Source organism: Mercenaria mercenaria, chromosome 14, assembly GCF_021730395.1.
Source record: "Mercenaria mercenaria strain notata chromosome 14, MADL_Memer_1, whole genome shotgun sequence".
Classification (NCBI taxonomy): Eukaryota; Metazoa; Mollusca; class Bivalvia; order Venerida; family Veneridae; genus Mercenaria; species Mercenaria mercenaria.
In genome coordinates this window covers 40436494-40451517 of record NC_069374.1, presented here as the reverse complement: position 1 = coordinate 40451517, position 15024 = coordinate 40436494, and the positions used below count along the sequence as shown (strand labels likewise).

Here is a 15024-nt window from a genome sequence, read left to right as displayed (position 1 = left end):
TATCTCTGTTCCTTTCGAAAACTGACCAGATCCCATTGTGGGTTCCAGAGTTATGGCTCCTTAAAGGGCCAAAATTTGCTATTTTGGCTTGTGAACAGGCTAGAGACCACCTTTTGCAACCAGCTTTAATAAAACTTGCACACAACTTGTATTGGCATAATATCTTGGTTCCTTTCTAAAACTGGCCAGATTCCATCATGGATTCTAGAGTAATGGCCCCTTAAAAGGCCAAAATGTGCTATTTTGGCTTTTGCAGTCATATAGAGACTTCATTGATGTTTTGATTTGATAAAAACTTGCAAAATATCTTTAATAACTGTTGGATTCCACATGAATCTGTCAGATGCATTCATAGGTTCCTGAGTTACAGCCCTTGACTGTCCCCTTAAAAAGAGTCAAAATTTGTTAATTATGCCTCCACCCCCCCCCCTGGGGAAGACATATTGTTTTTGACCTGTCCGTCGGTCACACTTCATTTCCGATCAATAACTGGAGAACCTATGATCTAGAACCTTCAAACTTCATAGGGTTGTAGGGCTGCTGGAGTAGACAACCCCAATTGTTTTTGGGGTCACTCCATCAAAGGTCAAGGTCACAAGGGCCTGAACATTGAAAACCATTTCCGGTCAATAACTAGAGAACCACTTGACCCAGAATGTTGAAACTTCATAGGATGATTGATCATGTAGACTAGATGACCCCTATTGTTTTTGGGTCACTCCGTTAAAGGTCAAGGTCACAGGGGCCTGAACATTGAAAACAATTTCCGATCAATAACTTGAGTACCACTTGACCCGGAATGTTGAAACTTCATAGGATGATTGTACATGCAAAGTAGATGACCCCTATTGATTTTGGGGTCACTCTGTTAAAGGTCAAGGTCACAGGGGCCTGAACATTGAAAACCATTTCCGGTCAGTGACTTGAGTACCACTTGACCCAGAATGTTGAAACTTAATAGGATGATTGGTCATGCAGAGTAGATGACCCCTATCGATTTTGGGGTCACTCTGTTAAAGGTCAAGGTCACAGGGGCCTGAACATGGAAAATTGTTTCCGATCAATGACTTGAGAACCTCTTGACCCAGAATGTTAAAACTTCATAGGATAATTGGACATGCAGAGTAAATGACCCCAATTAATTTTGGGCTCACTCTATTAAAGGTCAAGGTCACAGGGGCCTGAACATGGAAAACCGTTTCCGGTCAGTAACTTGAGAACCACTCGATCCAGAATGTTGAAACTTCATAGGATGATTTGTCATTCATGTAAATGACCCCTATTGTTTTTGGGGTCACTCCGTTAAAGGTCAAGGTCACAGGGGCCTGAACATTGATAACCATTTCTGATCAATAACTTGAGAACCTCTTGGTCCAGAATGTTGAAACTTCATAGGATGATTGAACATGCAGAGTAGATGACCCCTATCGATTTTGGGGTCACTCTGTTAAAGGTCAAGGTCACAGGTGCCTTAACATCGAAAACAATTGCCGATCAATAACTTGAGAACCACTTGACCCAGAATGTTGAAACTTCATAGGATGATTGAACATGCGGAGTAGATCACCCCTATTGGTTTTTGGGTCAGTCTATTAAAGGTCAAGGTCACAGGGGCCTGGTCATATACAATCATTTCTGGAAAATAACTTGAGAACCACCTAGAATGTTGAAACTTAATAGGATGATTGGACATGCAAAGGATCAAAGGTCAAGGTCACAGGAGCCTGAACAGTGACTTGAGAACCACTAGGCCAAGAGTGTTGAAACTTAGCGGGATGACTGGACATGCCAAGTAGATGATCCCTATTGCAGCCAACCATCAGTGTCTCTTCGTCTCTTGATGATTCCTAGGCCAAGTTCAAAACTGGGTCATATGGGGTCTAAAACTAGGTCACCCGGTCAAATCAAAGGAAAAGCTTCATAACACTCGTGAGGCTACATGTGTGACCCTATCTTCATGAAACTTGGTCAGAATGTTTATCTTGATGATTCCTAGGCCAAGTGGGGTCAAAAACTAGGTCAACTGCTCAAATCAAGGGAAAAGCTTGTAAACACTCTATGGGCAATATTTTTGACCCTACCTTAATGAAACTTGGTAAGAATGTTTTTCTCGAATATTCCCATGCCAAGTTCGAAACTGGGTCATGCGGGGTCAGAATGTTTATCTTGATGATTCAATGGACAAGTTTAACAGGTGAGCGATATAGGGTCATCATGACCCTCTTGTTCTTTTTCTAGGTCAATTACCAACTTCACTAGGTCAAGTCCCATAACTCTGACATGTAATTTGGCAAAATTATGCCCCCTTTTGGAATTAGAAAATCCTGGTTAAAGTTTTACATGCAAGGTACTATCTCCAAAAGTAATGCAGATATTAAGTTGAAACTTCACATGTGTCTCGGGGTTATATAACTAGTTGATAGCATCAAGTCCCATAACTCTGACATGCATTTTGGCCAAATTATGCCTCCTTTTGGACTTAAAAAATCCTGGTTAAAGTTTTACATGTAAGGTACTATCTCATAAACTAATGCAGATATTAAATTGAAACTTCACTCTTATATGCATTTTGGCCAAATTATGTCCCCTTTTGGACTTAAAAAATCCTGGTTAAAGTTTTACATGCAAGGCACTATCTCATAAACTAATGCAGATATTGAATTGAAACTTCACTTGTGTCTTTGCGGTTATAAAACTAGCTGATAGCATCAAGTCCCATAACTCTGACTTGCATTTTGGCCAAATTATGCTCCCTTTAGGACTTAAAAAATCCCGGTTAAAGTTTTACATGCAAGGTATTATCTCATAAACTAATGCAGATATTGAATTGAAACTTCACTTGCTTCTTTGGGGTTATAAAACTAGCTGATGGCATGAAGTCCCATAACCCTGACATGCATTTTGGCCAAATCATGCCCCCTTTTGGACTTAAAAAATCCTGGTTAAAGTTTAACATGCAAGGTACTATCTCATAAACTAATGCAGATATTAAATTGAAACTTCACGTGTCTCGGGGTTATATAACTAGGTGATAGCATCAAGTCCCATAACTCTGACATGCATTTTGGCCAAATTATGCACACTTTTGTACTTCTAAAATCCTGGTTAAAGTTTTACATGCAAGTTACTATCTCCAAACCTAATGCAGATACTGGATTGAAACTCTATAGATATTTTAACATTTAGGTAATATTCCTGCTTCTTTTACAACACTTAGAATGGTTGAGCATTGGCTGTCTTATGTACAGCTCTTGTTTGAGGTGGTAATGGCCCCTTTCCAACTTAAAATTTGCCAAACTTATGGTTTCCTGACAATAACTCATGAAAGGCTTGACAGATTTAAATAATTTTTGGTACACGGGTGTAACATCACAAAATACAGGTCAAGTTTGACTTTGGCAACAAACAACCAACTTTTGACATAGTTATGGCCCCTTTCCAACTTAAAATTTGCCATACTTCTGTGACAAGGCCTTATTGTGGGGGTATTATTTGTCACTCCTGTGACAGTTTTAGTTTATCTTGCTGTAGGAGCATGTGGTCATCCACTCCACAGAGAAGAACTTCGTATGTCCAGATTGTGGAATGCGCTTCAACAGGAAATACTCGCTGAAGATTCATGCTCGTAACCACATGGAAGTGAAGCCATACAAGTGTGAACTGTGTCCATCATCATTTAGTCAGCTTCATGCACTGAAAACTCACTTCAGACTTCATACTGGCGAAAAACCATTCAAATGTACCATTTGTGAAAAGTAAGTTCGCAGTGTGTTCAAGTAGTTGGGTAAAAATATGTTCTCCATGTGTGCATGTAATTATGAAAAGTAAGTTCTGCCTGTAAGTAAGTAAGTTATCCATGAGTACGAAAGGTTAAGTTCTCAGTGTGTGCATGTAATTATGAAAAGGAAGTTCTGCCTGTAAGTAAATATGTTATCCATGAGTACAAAAGATAAGTTCTCTGTGTGTGCATGCATCCATGAGTACAAAAGTTAAGTTCTCTGTGTGTGCATGTAATTATAAAAAGGAAGTTCTGCCTGTAATTGAGTAAGTTATCCATGAGTACAAAAGGTAAGTTCTCTGTGTGTGCATGTAATTATGAAAAGGAAGTTCTGCCTGTAATTGAGTAAGTTATCCATGAGTACAAAAGGTAAGTTCTCTGTGTGTGCATGTAATTATGAAAAGGAAGTTCTGCCTGTAATTGAGTAAGTTATCCATGAGAACAAAAGGTAAGTTCTCTGTGTGTGCATGTATTTATGAAAAGGAAGTTCCGCCTGTAATTGAGTAAGTTATCCATGAGTACAAAAGGTAAGTTCTCTGTGTGTACATGTAATTATGGAAAGGAAGTTCTGCCTGTAATTGAGTAAGTTATCCATGAGCACAAAAGGTATGTTCTCTGTGTGCATGTAATTATGGAAAGGAAGTTCTGCTTGTAATTGAGTAAGTTATCCATGAGTACAAAAGGTAAGTCTGTGTGTGCATGTAGTTATGAAAAGGAAGTTCTGCCTGTAAGTGAGTAAGTTATCCATGAGTACAAAAGGTAAGTTCTGTGTGTGTGCATGTAATTATAGAAAGGATGTTCTGCCTGTAATTGAGTAAGTTATCCATGAGTACAAAAGGTAAGTTCTCTGTGTGTGCATGTAATTATGAAATGGAAGTTCTTGTAAGTAAATAAGTTATCCATGAGTACAAAAGGTAAGTTCTCTGTGTGTGCATGAAAGTATGAAAAGGAAGTTCTGCCTGTAAGTAAATAAGTTATCCATGAGTACAAAATGTAAGGTCTCTGTGTGTGCATGTAATTATGAAAATGAAGTTCTGCCTGTAAGTGAATAAGTTATCCATGAGTACAGAAGGTAAGTTCTCTGTGTGTGCATGTAATTATGAAAAGGAAGTTCTGCCTGTAATTGAGTAAGTTATCCATGAGTACAAAAGGTAAGTTCTCTGTGTGTGCATGTAATTATGGAAAGGAAGTTCTGCCTGTAATTGAGTAGGTTATCCATGAGTACAAAAGGTACGTTCTCTGTGTGTGCATGTAATTATGGAAAGAAAGTTCTGCCTGTAATTGAGTAAGTTATCCATGAGTACAAAAGGTAATTTCGCTGTGTGTGCATGTAATTATGGAAAGGAAGTTCTGCCTGTAATTGAGTAAGTTATCCATGAGTACAAAAGGTAAGTTCTCAGTGTGTGCATGTAATTATGGAAAGGAAGTTCTGCCTTTAATTGAGTAAGTTATCCATGAGTACAAAAGGTAAGTTCTCAGTGTGTGCATGTAATTATGGAAAGGAAGTTCTGCCTGTAATTGAGTAAGTTATCCATGAGTACAAAAGGTAAGTTCTCAGTGTGTGCATGTAATTATGGAAAGGAAGTTCTGCCTGTAATTGAGTAAGTTATCCATGAGTACAAAAGGTAAGTTCTCTGTGTGTGCATGTAATTGTGGAAAGGAAGTTCTGCCTGTAATTGAGTAAGTTATCCATGAGTACAAAAGGTAATTTTGCTGTGTGTGCATGTAATTATGGAAAGGAAGTTCTGCTTGTAATTGAGTAAGTTATCCATGAGTACAAAAGGTAAGTTCTCAGTGTGTGCATGTAATTATGGAAAGGAAGTTCTGCCTTTAATTGAGTAAGTTATCCATGAGTACAAAAGGTAAGTTCTCAGTGTGTGCATGTAATTATGGAAAGGAAGTTCTGCCTGTAATTGAGTAAGTTATCCATGAGTACAGAAGGTAAGTTCTCTGTGTGTGCATGTAATTATGAAAAGTAGTCTGCCTGTAATTGAGTAAGTTATCCATGTGTACAAAAGGTAAGTTCTGTGTGTGTGCATGTAATTATGGAAAGAAAGTTCTGCCTGTATGTGAGTAAGTTATCCATGAGTACAAAAGGTAAGTTCTCTGTGTGTGCATTTAATACTGAAAAGGAAGTTCTACCTGTAATTTAGTAAGTTGTCCTTGAGTACAAAAGGTAAGGTCTCTGTTTGTGCATGTAATTATGAAAAGGAAGTTCAGCCTGTAAGTGAATAAGTTATCCATGAGTACAAAAGTTATCCGTGAGTACAAAAGGTAATTTCTCTGTGTGTGCATGTAATTATGGAAAGGAAGTTCTACCTGTAATTGAGTAAGTTATCCATGAGTGCAAAAGGTAAGTTCTCTGTGTGTGCATGTAATACTGAAAAGGATGTTCTACCTGTAATTGAGTAAGTTATCCTTGAGTACAAAAGGTAAGGTCTCTGTGTGTGCATGTAATTATGAAAAAGAAGTTCTGCCTGTAAGTAAATATGTAATCCATGAGTACAAAAGGTATGTTCTCTGTGTGTGCATGTAATTATGGAAAGGAAGTTCTGCCTGTAATTGAGTAAGTTATCCATGAGTACAAGAGGTAAGTTCTCTGTGTGTGCATGTAATTATGAAAAGGAAGTTCTTCCTGTAATTGAGTAAGTTATCCATGAGTACAAAGGGTAAGGTCTCTGTGTGTGCATGTAATTATGAAAAGGAAGTTCTGCCTGTAAGTGAGTAAGTTATCCATGAGTACAAAAGGTAAGTTCTCAGTGTGTGCATGTAATTATGAAAAGTAAGTTTTGCCTGTAAGTAAGTAAGTTATCCATGAGTACAAAAGGTTAAGTTCTCCATGTGTGCATGTAATTATGAAAAGTAAGTTCTGCCTGTAAGTTGCCTGTAAGTGAGTGTTATCCATGAGTACAAAAGGTAAGTTCTTCATGTGTGCATGTAATTATGAAAAGTAAGTTCTGCCTGTAAGTTGCCTGTAAGTAAGTAAGTTATCCATGAGTACAAAAGGTAAGTTCTTCATCTGTGCATGTAATTATGTAAAGGAAGTTCTGACTGTAAGTGAGTAAGTTATCCATGAGTACAAAAGGTAAGTTCTCAGTGTGTACATGTAATTATGAAAAGTAAGTTTTGCCTGTAAGTAAGTAAGTTATCCATGAGTACAAAAGGTTAAGTTCTCAGTGTGTGCATGTAATTATGAAAAGTAAGTTCTGCCTGTAAGTGAGTGTTATCCATGAGTACAAAAGGTAAGTTCTTCATGTGTGCATGTAATTATGAAAAGTAAGTTCTGCCTGTAAGTTGCCTGTAAGTAAGTAAGTTATCCATGAGTACAAAAGGTAAGTTCTTCATGTGTGCATGTAATTATGTAAAGGAAGTTCTGACTGTAAGTGAGTAAGTTATCCATGAGTACAAAAGGAAAGTTCTGTGTGTGTGCATGTAATTATGAAAAGGAAGTTCTGACTGTAAGTGAGTAAGTTATCCATGAGTACAAAAGGAAAGTTCTGTGTGTGTGCATGTAATTATGAAAAGGAAGTTCTGCCTGTAAGTAAATAAGTTATCCATGAGTACAAAAGGTAAGTTCTCTGTGTGTGCATGCAATTATGAAAAGTAAGTTCTGTCTGTAAGTGAGTAAGTTATCCATGAGTACAAAAGGTAAGTTCTCAGTGTGTGCATGTAATTATGAAAAGTAAGTTCTACCTGTAATTGAGTAAGTTATCCATGAGTACAAAAGGTAAGTTCTCAGTGTTCATGTAATTATGAAAAGGAAGTTCTGCCTGTAAGTGAGTAAGTTATCCATGAGTACAAAAAGGTATGTTCTTCATGTTTGCATGTAATTATGAAAAGTAAGTTCTGCCTGTAATTGAGTAAGTTATCCATGAGTACAAAAGGTAAGTTCTCTTTGTGTGCATGTAATTATGGAAAGGAAGTTCTGCCTGTAATTGATTTGACCACTTCCCCTTCAGAAATTACCACTCCCGTATGAACTTTATCAGTTATGTGTATTTATTTGTTCACATGTATTTACACCATGTAAACTGTGACTCTGAATAAAAGTATTGACTTGACTTGACTTGACTTGTAAAGGTAAGTTTTCAGTGTGTGCATGTAATTATGAAAAGTAAGTTCTACCTGTAATTGAGTAAGCTATCCATGAGTACAAAAGGTAAGTTCTCAGTGTTCATGTAATTATGAAAAGGAAGTTCTGCCTGTAAGTTAGTAAGTTATGCATGAGTACAAAAAGGTAAGTTCTTCATGTTTGCATGTAATTATGAAAAGGAAGTTCTGCCTGTAAGTGAGTAAGTTATTCATGAGTACAAAAGGTAAGTTCTTCATGTGTGCATGTAATTATGAAAAGTAAGTTCTGCCTGTAAGTAAGTATTAACTAAGTTATCCATGAGTACAAAAGAAGTTCTCTGTGTGACCATGTAATTATGAAAAGTAAGTTCTGCCTGTAAGTAAGTTATCCATGAGTACAAAAGGTAAGTTCTCTGTGTGACCATGTAATTATGAAAAGGAAGTTCTGCCTGTAAGTGAGTAAGTTATCCATGAGACCAAAGGTAAGTTCTCTGTGTGTGCATGTAATTATGAAAAAGAAGTTCTGCCTGTGAGTGAGTAAGCTATCCATGAGTACAAAAGGTAAGTTCTTCATGTTTGCATGTAATTATGAAAAGGAAGTTCTGCCTGTGAGTGAGTAAGTTATCCATGAGTACAAAAGGTATGTTCTTCATGTTTGCATGTAATTATGAAAAGGAAGTTCTGCCTGTAAGTAAGTTATCCATGAGTACAAAAAGGTATGTTCTTCATGTGTGCATGTAATTATGAAAAGGAAGTTTTGCCTGTGAGTGAGTAAGTTATCCATGAGTACAAAAGGTAAGTTCTTCATGTGTGCTTGTAATTACGAAAAGTAAGTTTTGCCTGTAAGTAAGTAAGTTATCCATGAGTACAAAAGGTAAGTTCTTGTAATTATGAAAAGTAAGTTCTCCATGTGTGCACTCGTTCGTGAAAAAGAAGTCCTATATGTGCCTGTTTTCATCAATATTTATAAATAAGAAACAAATAATGATTTAAGTGCCAAATTACATTTTATGTAAAGCCAGTAATGCAGAATAAGAGAGCAGCGGGAAATACCGGTTCAAAGAAAGATTAGTTCAACACACTAGGTAACCCGATATGTTTTGGCGCAGGATGCTATGTTCGGCGCAGGATCGATACATAGATTTGAAAACTTTAGTGGTGTTAGTATTCTCATCATTTCGGTCTATAAAAACAATTAACCAGTAAAATCACCTTACTAGTCTTATCACGTAATAAATGAAGTTTCCAAAGCCGATTTAAAATCCTGAAAAATTGCCATTTTAAGCAAAAACGGCGAAGTTAAATATTAAACTTTATGCCAATTTCAGCAATTTTAAAGTTTATAGCCGCATTTCTTTGAAAATATTGCAAAACAAAGCCAATATCTTTATGGACTGTATTCATCAACCTTTTCCCTGTCATCCTTCCAAATTACAATGTCTAATTCTGTGTTTTAGTGAAGATTTTTAAGTTTGAAATAAACCATATGCACGAAAAATGGCGATGTTTGGCGCAGGATAAAAATTTTGCGGCGATGTTCAGGAGCAGGTTATTGTAAACTTCATCACAAATATCGCAATGACCGTTTTTTTGACGCTGCAAAGCTAATTCTTGATATCTTATAGATTTTGCTGTATGTATTTAACGGTCAAGTATACGATGTACAGGTTTTTATTTAGAGACGTGTTCATATACATACATTATAACATATATACAGACATGCATACATTGGCCTACATATTTAGCAGATAGAGTGCAGTGATCAGTTTGGACACTGTCAAGCCTTTGTGTCTATTGTTTTTATCCGATTTCTTTAGGATATTTTTTTCATGCATGTGTCTGTGTCCATAATTCAATACAAGAAGAGTTGTGTCAGCCAAGATCTCCGCCCTGACCCTGGTCGTTTTCAGACTTCCGATGCATGTAAAGATTTATCCGGGTGATTTTTTTTATTAGCTCACCTGTCACAAAGTGACAAGGTGAGCTTTTGTGATCATGCGGTGTCTGTCATCCGTCGTCCGTGCGTGCGTGCGTGCGTCAGTCTGTAAACTTTTGCTTGTGACCACTCTAGAGGTCACATTTTTCATGGGATCTTTATGAAAGTTGGTCAGAATGTTGATGATATCTAGATCAAGTTCGAAACTGGGTCACGTGCCATCAAAAACTAGGTCAGTAGGTCTAAAAATAGAAAAAACCTTGTGACCTCTCTAGAGGCCATATATTTCACAAGATCTTCATGAAAATTGGTCAGAACGTTCACCTTGATGATATCTAGGTCAAGTTCGAAACTGGGTCACGTACCATCAAAAACTAGGTCAGTAGATCAAATAATAGAAAAACCTTGTGACCTCTCTAAAGGCCATATTTTTCATGGGATCTGTATGAAAGTTGGTCTGAATGTTCATCTTGATGATATCTAGGTCAAGTTCGAAAGTGGGTCACGTGCGGTCAAAAACTAGGTCAGTAGGTCTAAAAATAGAAAAACCTTGTGACCTCTCTAGAGGCCAATATTTCATGAGATCTTCATGAAAATTGGTCAGAATGTTCACCTTGATGATATCTAGGTCAGGTTCGAAAGTGGGTCACATGCCTTCAAAAACTAGGACAGTAGGTCAAATAATAGAAAAACCTTGTGACCTCTCTAGAGGCCATATTTTTCATGGGATCTGTATGAAAGTTGGTCTGAATGTTCATCTTGATGATATCTAGGTCAAGTTTGAAAGTGGGTCACATGCCGTCAAAAACTAGGTCAGTACCCGTCTGTACTTTTTCCATGGAAAGCTTGAAAAAACAGCTTGGAAAAAAAACATGGAGTATTCGGACTCCTTTATTTTGAAAGATTTTGACCAAAGAAAAAAATCAGGGAATAAAACCTCGGAAACCTGGGTAAAATAACCTTGTAAAATGCACATGCATGGAAACCTTGGAGTATTCGGACAACTTCCGTGGTACTTAACCGTGGATATTTTCCGCAGCAAAAAACCTTGGATTTTTTCCATGGATAGAAACCTCGGAAACCTTGGAGTATTCGGACAACTTCCGTGGTTTTAAACCTTGAATATTTTCCGTGGTAATAAACCTCGGAAACCTTGGGAGTATTGGGACCAAATCCGTGGTACAAAACCTCGGATATTTTCCATGGTACAAAACCTCAGATATTTTCCATGGTAAAAAGGCCCGGAACTCTTGCAGTTCTCCGTGTTTTTTTTCCATGGTCCATAAACGAAAACGACGGAAATCCTTGTAAAATATCCAAGGTTCTAAAAACTGAGAAGCATATAAAATGTTCTCAGTTTAAAAAAACCACGGAAACCTTGGAAAATTTCCCAGGTTGAAATTTTCTTTGAATTTTTGAGTAGAGAAGTCTGAAAATTAATTTGAATTTAAATTCACATATCCAGGGGAACATGCAGTTGAAAATTGGCATGGAATTCTTTGAAAATTCATTGGAAATCATTGCAGTAAAGTTCAAGGAATTTCTAAGCATTCTTTGCAAAAGTTTGGAAAGGTTTGATGGAAAACCATTGGAAAACATTGCTGGTATTGACACAAATTTCCAGTGAATTCCTATGAATTCCATTGAGATTTGTTATGAAAATCCAAACAATTTCAAAGAATTGCAACCTAGAAAAAGATTGAAAATCTTTGGCATTTCTGAATTAGGCCTGGCACTGAGGAAAAGTGGAAAGAAAAAAAAAAAGAAATATTATTACAAAAATATTTTAATAAAATATTGAGACAGGTCTGAGTTTCAAAAACACAAAAAGTATAAAATTCAAAGGGGAATAACACATTTACCAGCAGCTTTTACATCTTTTACATCTGTGGTTAAGAAAAATAAAAATTTACTTAGCTTAAACTTGAAAATTAAACTAAAAGATATATTAAATATCAAAATAATTTGATAGAAAATTTTTGGAGTATTGTAGGCTCAATACAAGGTGGCATCAGAATGTCTCTTTGCTTTTCCAAAACCATCACCAGTGTCAGGAACTTCATTCCAGCCATTTCTGAAAATGATATAACATAATTTTAATTAATTATAGAAACAAATTTTATTAGTAATTGCGATTAAAATATAATTTTAGGTAATACAGTATTTGTAACCTAGTATAGTAGTATGTGAAATGACAACTCTAAAGCCAGTTTTAATTTGTAGTTAAATTACCATTTAAGCATTCTACATGTATCAAAACCATTTATTTATTTATTGGACACTGAAAAGAAAATATTGAGAGCACTGCCTGTGGGTACTATCCCTCATTTGTGTAAGTGCTTGACCATACAATAATGCAAGTTTATTTTTTAATCAGACAAGCTTAAAAAGAAATTTTAGAATTTAGAACTGACAAAAAAATAATGTCATAAAATGTTGGTGTAATGACCAACCTGTTAGTGTGATGTTAATACCAACAAAATAAATAATTTATCAACCTTTTATAGTAATTGTATAGTATAAGACAGTTTGCAAATTTTAACTTACAAATTATAGTTGAAATATTCTGTAATTTATGCTTGATCCTTGATGAAATTTCTGTCTGTGATCTCATATCATCCTGTAGCATAGTCACTGAAGCCATCTGATTTTTCTGACTACATCAATTCATACATAGGCATACTTCAAATAACTAGATATGCACACTCTTTCATCTGAAAATGTTTAGTCAGAGGTTCAAAGTGATTTTACTAACATATTTGTACTTATTACAAGTAATTAATTATTGAAAACTGCAACAATTAAGTATGCATAAACTAGCTGTTTTCTCAGAAGCAGTATAAATTATCATTCAGTCATATACCTGAAAAAGTTACCTGTAACCAGGTGAAAGTTCAATTTACTAAGATGAATAAAGTTCCTGCCTCAGTCTGTTTATTTTAGACCTGTGACATATAGCTTTAAAACTTAAATTTTACATTAGAAAGTTTAATGTTCTTACCTGATATCTCTCTAAAAGCATTTTAGAGTTTCAAGCTCTATTCTAAACATTGACATAAATTTTAATTAGTTAGATTCCTTGTTTCATTTCAGTTAATTTGAATACCTAAGTATAATCCAAACAAATCTTGAGATTTTCAAAATGAATAAATTCTTTGCTGCAATTTAATATTATTTTAAGTGGTCTTTGTTTACAGATTGTCTCTCTAAACTGGTTAAATAATTCATTGATAATGGTCTGACTGGAGAAAAAATGATGGTCTTTTCAGACAGGTTTTGTAAAAGTGGTCTTTGTTTGCAGGTGGTCTTTTAACACAGGTTTTGACTGTATTCACAATTTCCATAATTGTGAAAATTGAGGGCTGGCTTAAATAATAATTATGTATGAATATATGCATGTGCAAATAATGCATTATAAATGAGAATATATAGAACAGGATTTTCATATTCACAAAATTTCAATCTTGAAAGGGTATCTGATTTTACAGTATTTGAATGAATATTCTTTTGAATGAATAGCTGCATAAATATTGCACTCCATGGTTCAAATATGTCTAAAATATATAGCTAAAATTCTAGCTATCAGTGTGGACTTAGTCTAAATTTTGCACGGAAACATTCCGTGCCCTTTTTCCGTGCCAAATTTTGACTAAGTCGAAATTCTTTATGCTACAATTTTCCTAAGTGTGAGTTTCCGTGCTTAATTTTTTCTAAGTGTTAGAATTTCTTCATCTTAAATTTTCTAAGTGTCAGATTCCAAGGTTTTTTCCCAAGCTTTTTCAGTTTTCCGTGGAGTTTTGATGGCATTGCCAAGGATCTTTTCCGAGAATAGTAAGAAAATGCACGGAAAATAGTAACCACGGCAAAAATCCATGTAAATCTTACATGAAAACCTTGACATTCCATGGAAATTTTATTACTTTCCATGGTTTTTTCAACAAGACCACGGAATAAGTACAGACGGGCAGGTCAAATAATAGAAAAACCTTGTTACCTCTCTAAAGGCCATATTTTTCATGGGATCTGTATAAAGATTGGTCTGAATGTTCATCTTGATGATATCTAGGTCAAGTTCGAAACAGGGTCAAGTGCAGTCAAAAACTAGGTCAGTAGGTCTAAAAATAGAAAAATCTTGTGACCTCTCTAGAGGCCATACTTGTGAATGGATCTCCATAAAAATTGGTCAGAATGTTCATCTTGATGATATCAAGGTCAAGTTCGAAAGTGGGTCACGTGCCATCAAAAACTAGGTCAGTAGGTCAAATAATAGAAAAACCTTGTTACCTCTCTAAAGGCCATATTTTTCATGGGATCTGTATGAAAATTGGTCTGAATGTTCATCTTGATGATATCTAGGTCAGGTCCGAAACAGGGTCATGTGCGGTCAAAAACTAGGTCAGTAGGTCTAAAAATAGAAAAACCTTGTGACCTCTCTAGAGGCCATACTTGTGAATGGATCTCCATAAAAATTGGTCAGAATGTTCATCTTGATGATATCAAGGTCAAGTTTGAAAGTGGGTCACGTGCTATCAAAAAGTAGGTCAGTAGGTCAAATAATGAAAAAGCATTGTGACCTCTTTAGAGGCCATATTTTTCATGGGATCTGTATGAAAGTTGGTCTGAATGTTTATCTTGATGATATATAGGTTAAGTTTGAAACTGGGTCAACTGCGATCAAAAACTAGGTCAGTAGGTCTTGAAATAGAAAAACCTTGTGACCTCTCTAGAGGCCATACCCTTGAATGGATCTTCATGAAAATTGGTCAGAATGTTCACCTTGATGATATCTAGGTCAAATTTGAAACTGGGTCACGTGCCATAAAAACTATGTCAGTAGGTCAAATAATAAAAAAACCTTGTGACCTCTCTAGAGGCCATACTTTTCATGGGATCTGTATGAAAGTTGGTCTGAATGTTCTTCTTGATGATATCTAGGTCAAGTTTGAATCTGGATCAACTGCGGTCAAAAACTAGGTCAGTAGGTCTAAAATTAGAAAAATCCGTTGACCTCTCTAGAGGCCATATTATTCAATGGATCTTCATGAAAATTGATCTTAATGTTCATCTTGATGATATCTAGGTCATTTTCGAAACTGGGTCACGTGTGGTCAAAAACTAGGCCAGTAGGTATAAAAATAGAAAAACCTTGTGACCTCTCTAGAGGCCATATTTTTCATGAGATCTTCATGAAAATTAGTGAGAATGTTCACCTTGATGATATCTAGATAAAGTTCAAAAC

The 15024-nt window shown here is 35.8% G+C and overlaps 1 protein-coding gene and 1 long non-coding RNA gene across 3 annotated transcripts in view; one reads left to right on the top strand and one right to left on the bottom strand.

The window, feature by feature from the left end:
- The window catches only part of LOC123526820 (RE1-silencing transcription factor A-like), a 94580-nt gene that overhangs the window by 53587 nt on the left and 25969 nt on the right, over positions 1-15024 (top strand). For both annotated transcript variants that reach the window (XM_053523315.1, XM_053523316.1), the window contains exon 4: positions 3532-3755. In XM_053523315.1, coding sequence (XP_053379290.1) covers positions 3532-3755 — 224 coding nt within the window. The remainder of the gene's footprint in view (positions 1-3531; positions 3756-15024) is intronic.
- On the bottom strand, positions 11673-12821 carry LOC128548464 (uncharacterized). The gene is made up of 3 exons (XR_008367059.1): positions 12787-12821; positions 12333-12499; positions 11673-11859 (listed from the first exon to the last, which is right to left on the bottom strand). It is a non-coding gene; the product is annotated as an uncharacterized LOC128548464 (long non-coding RNA).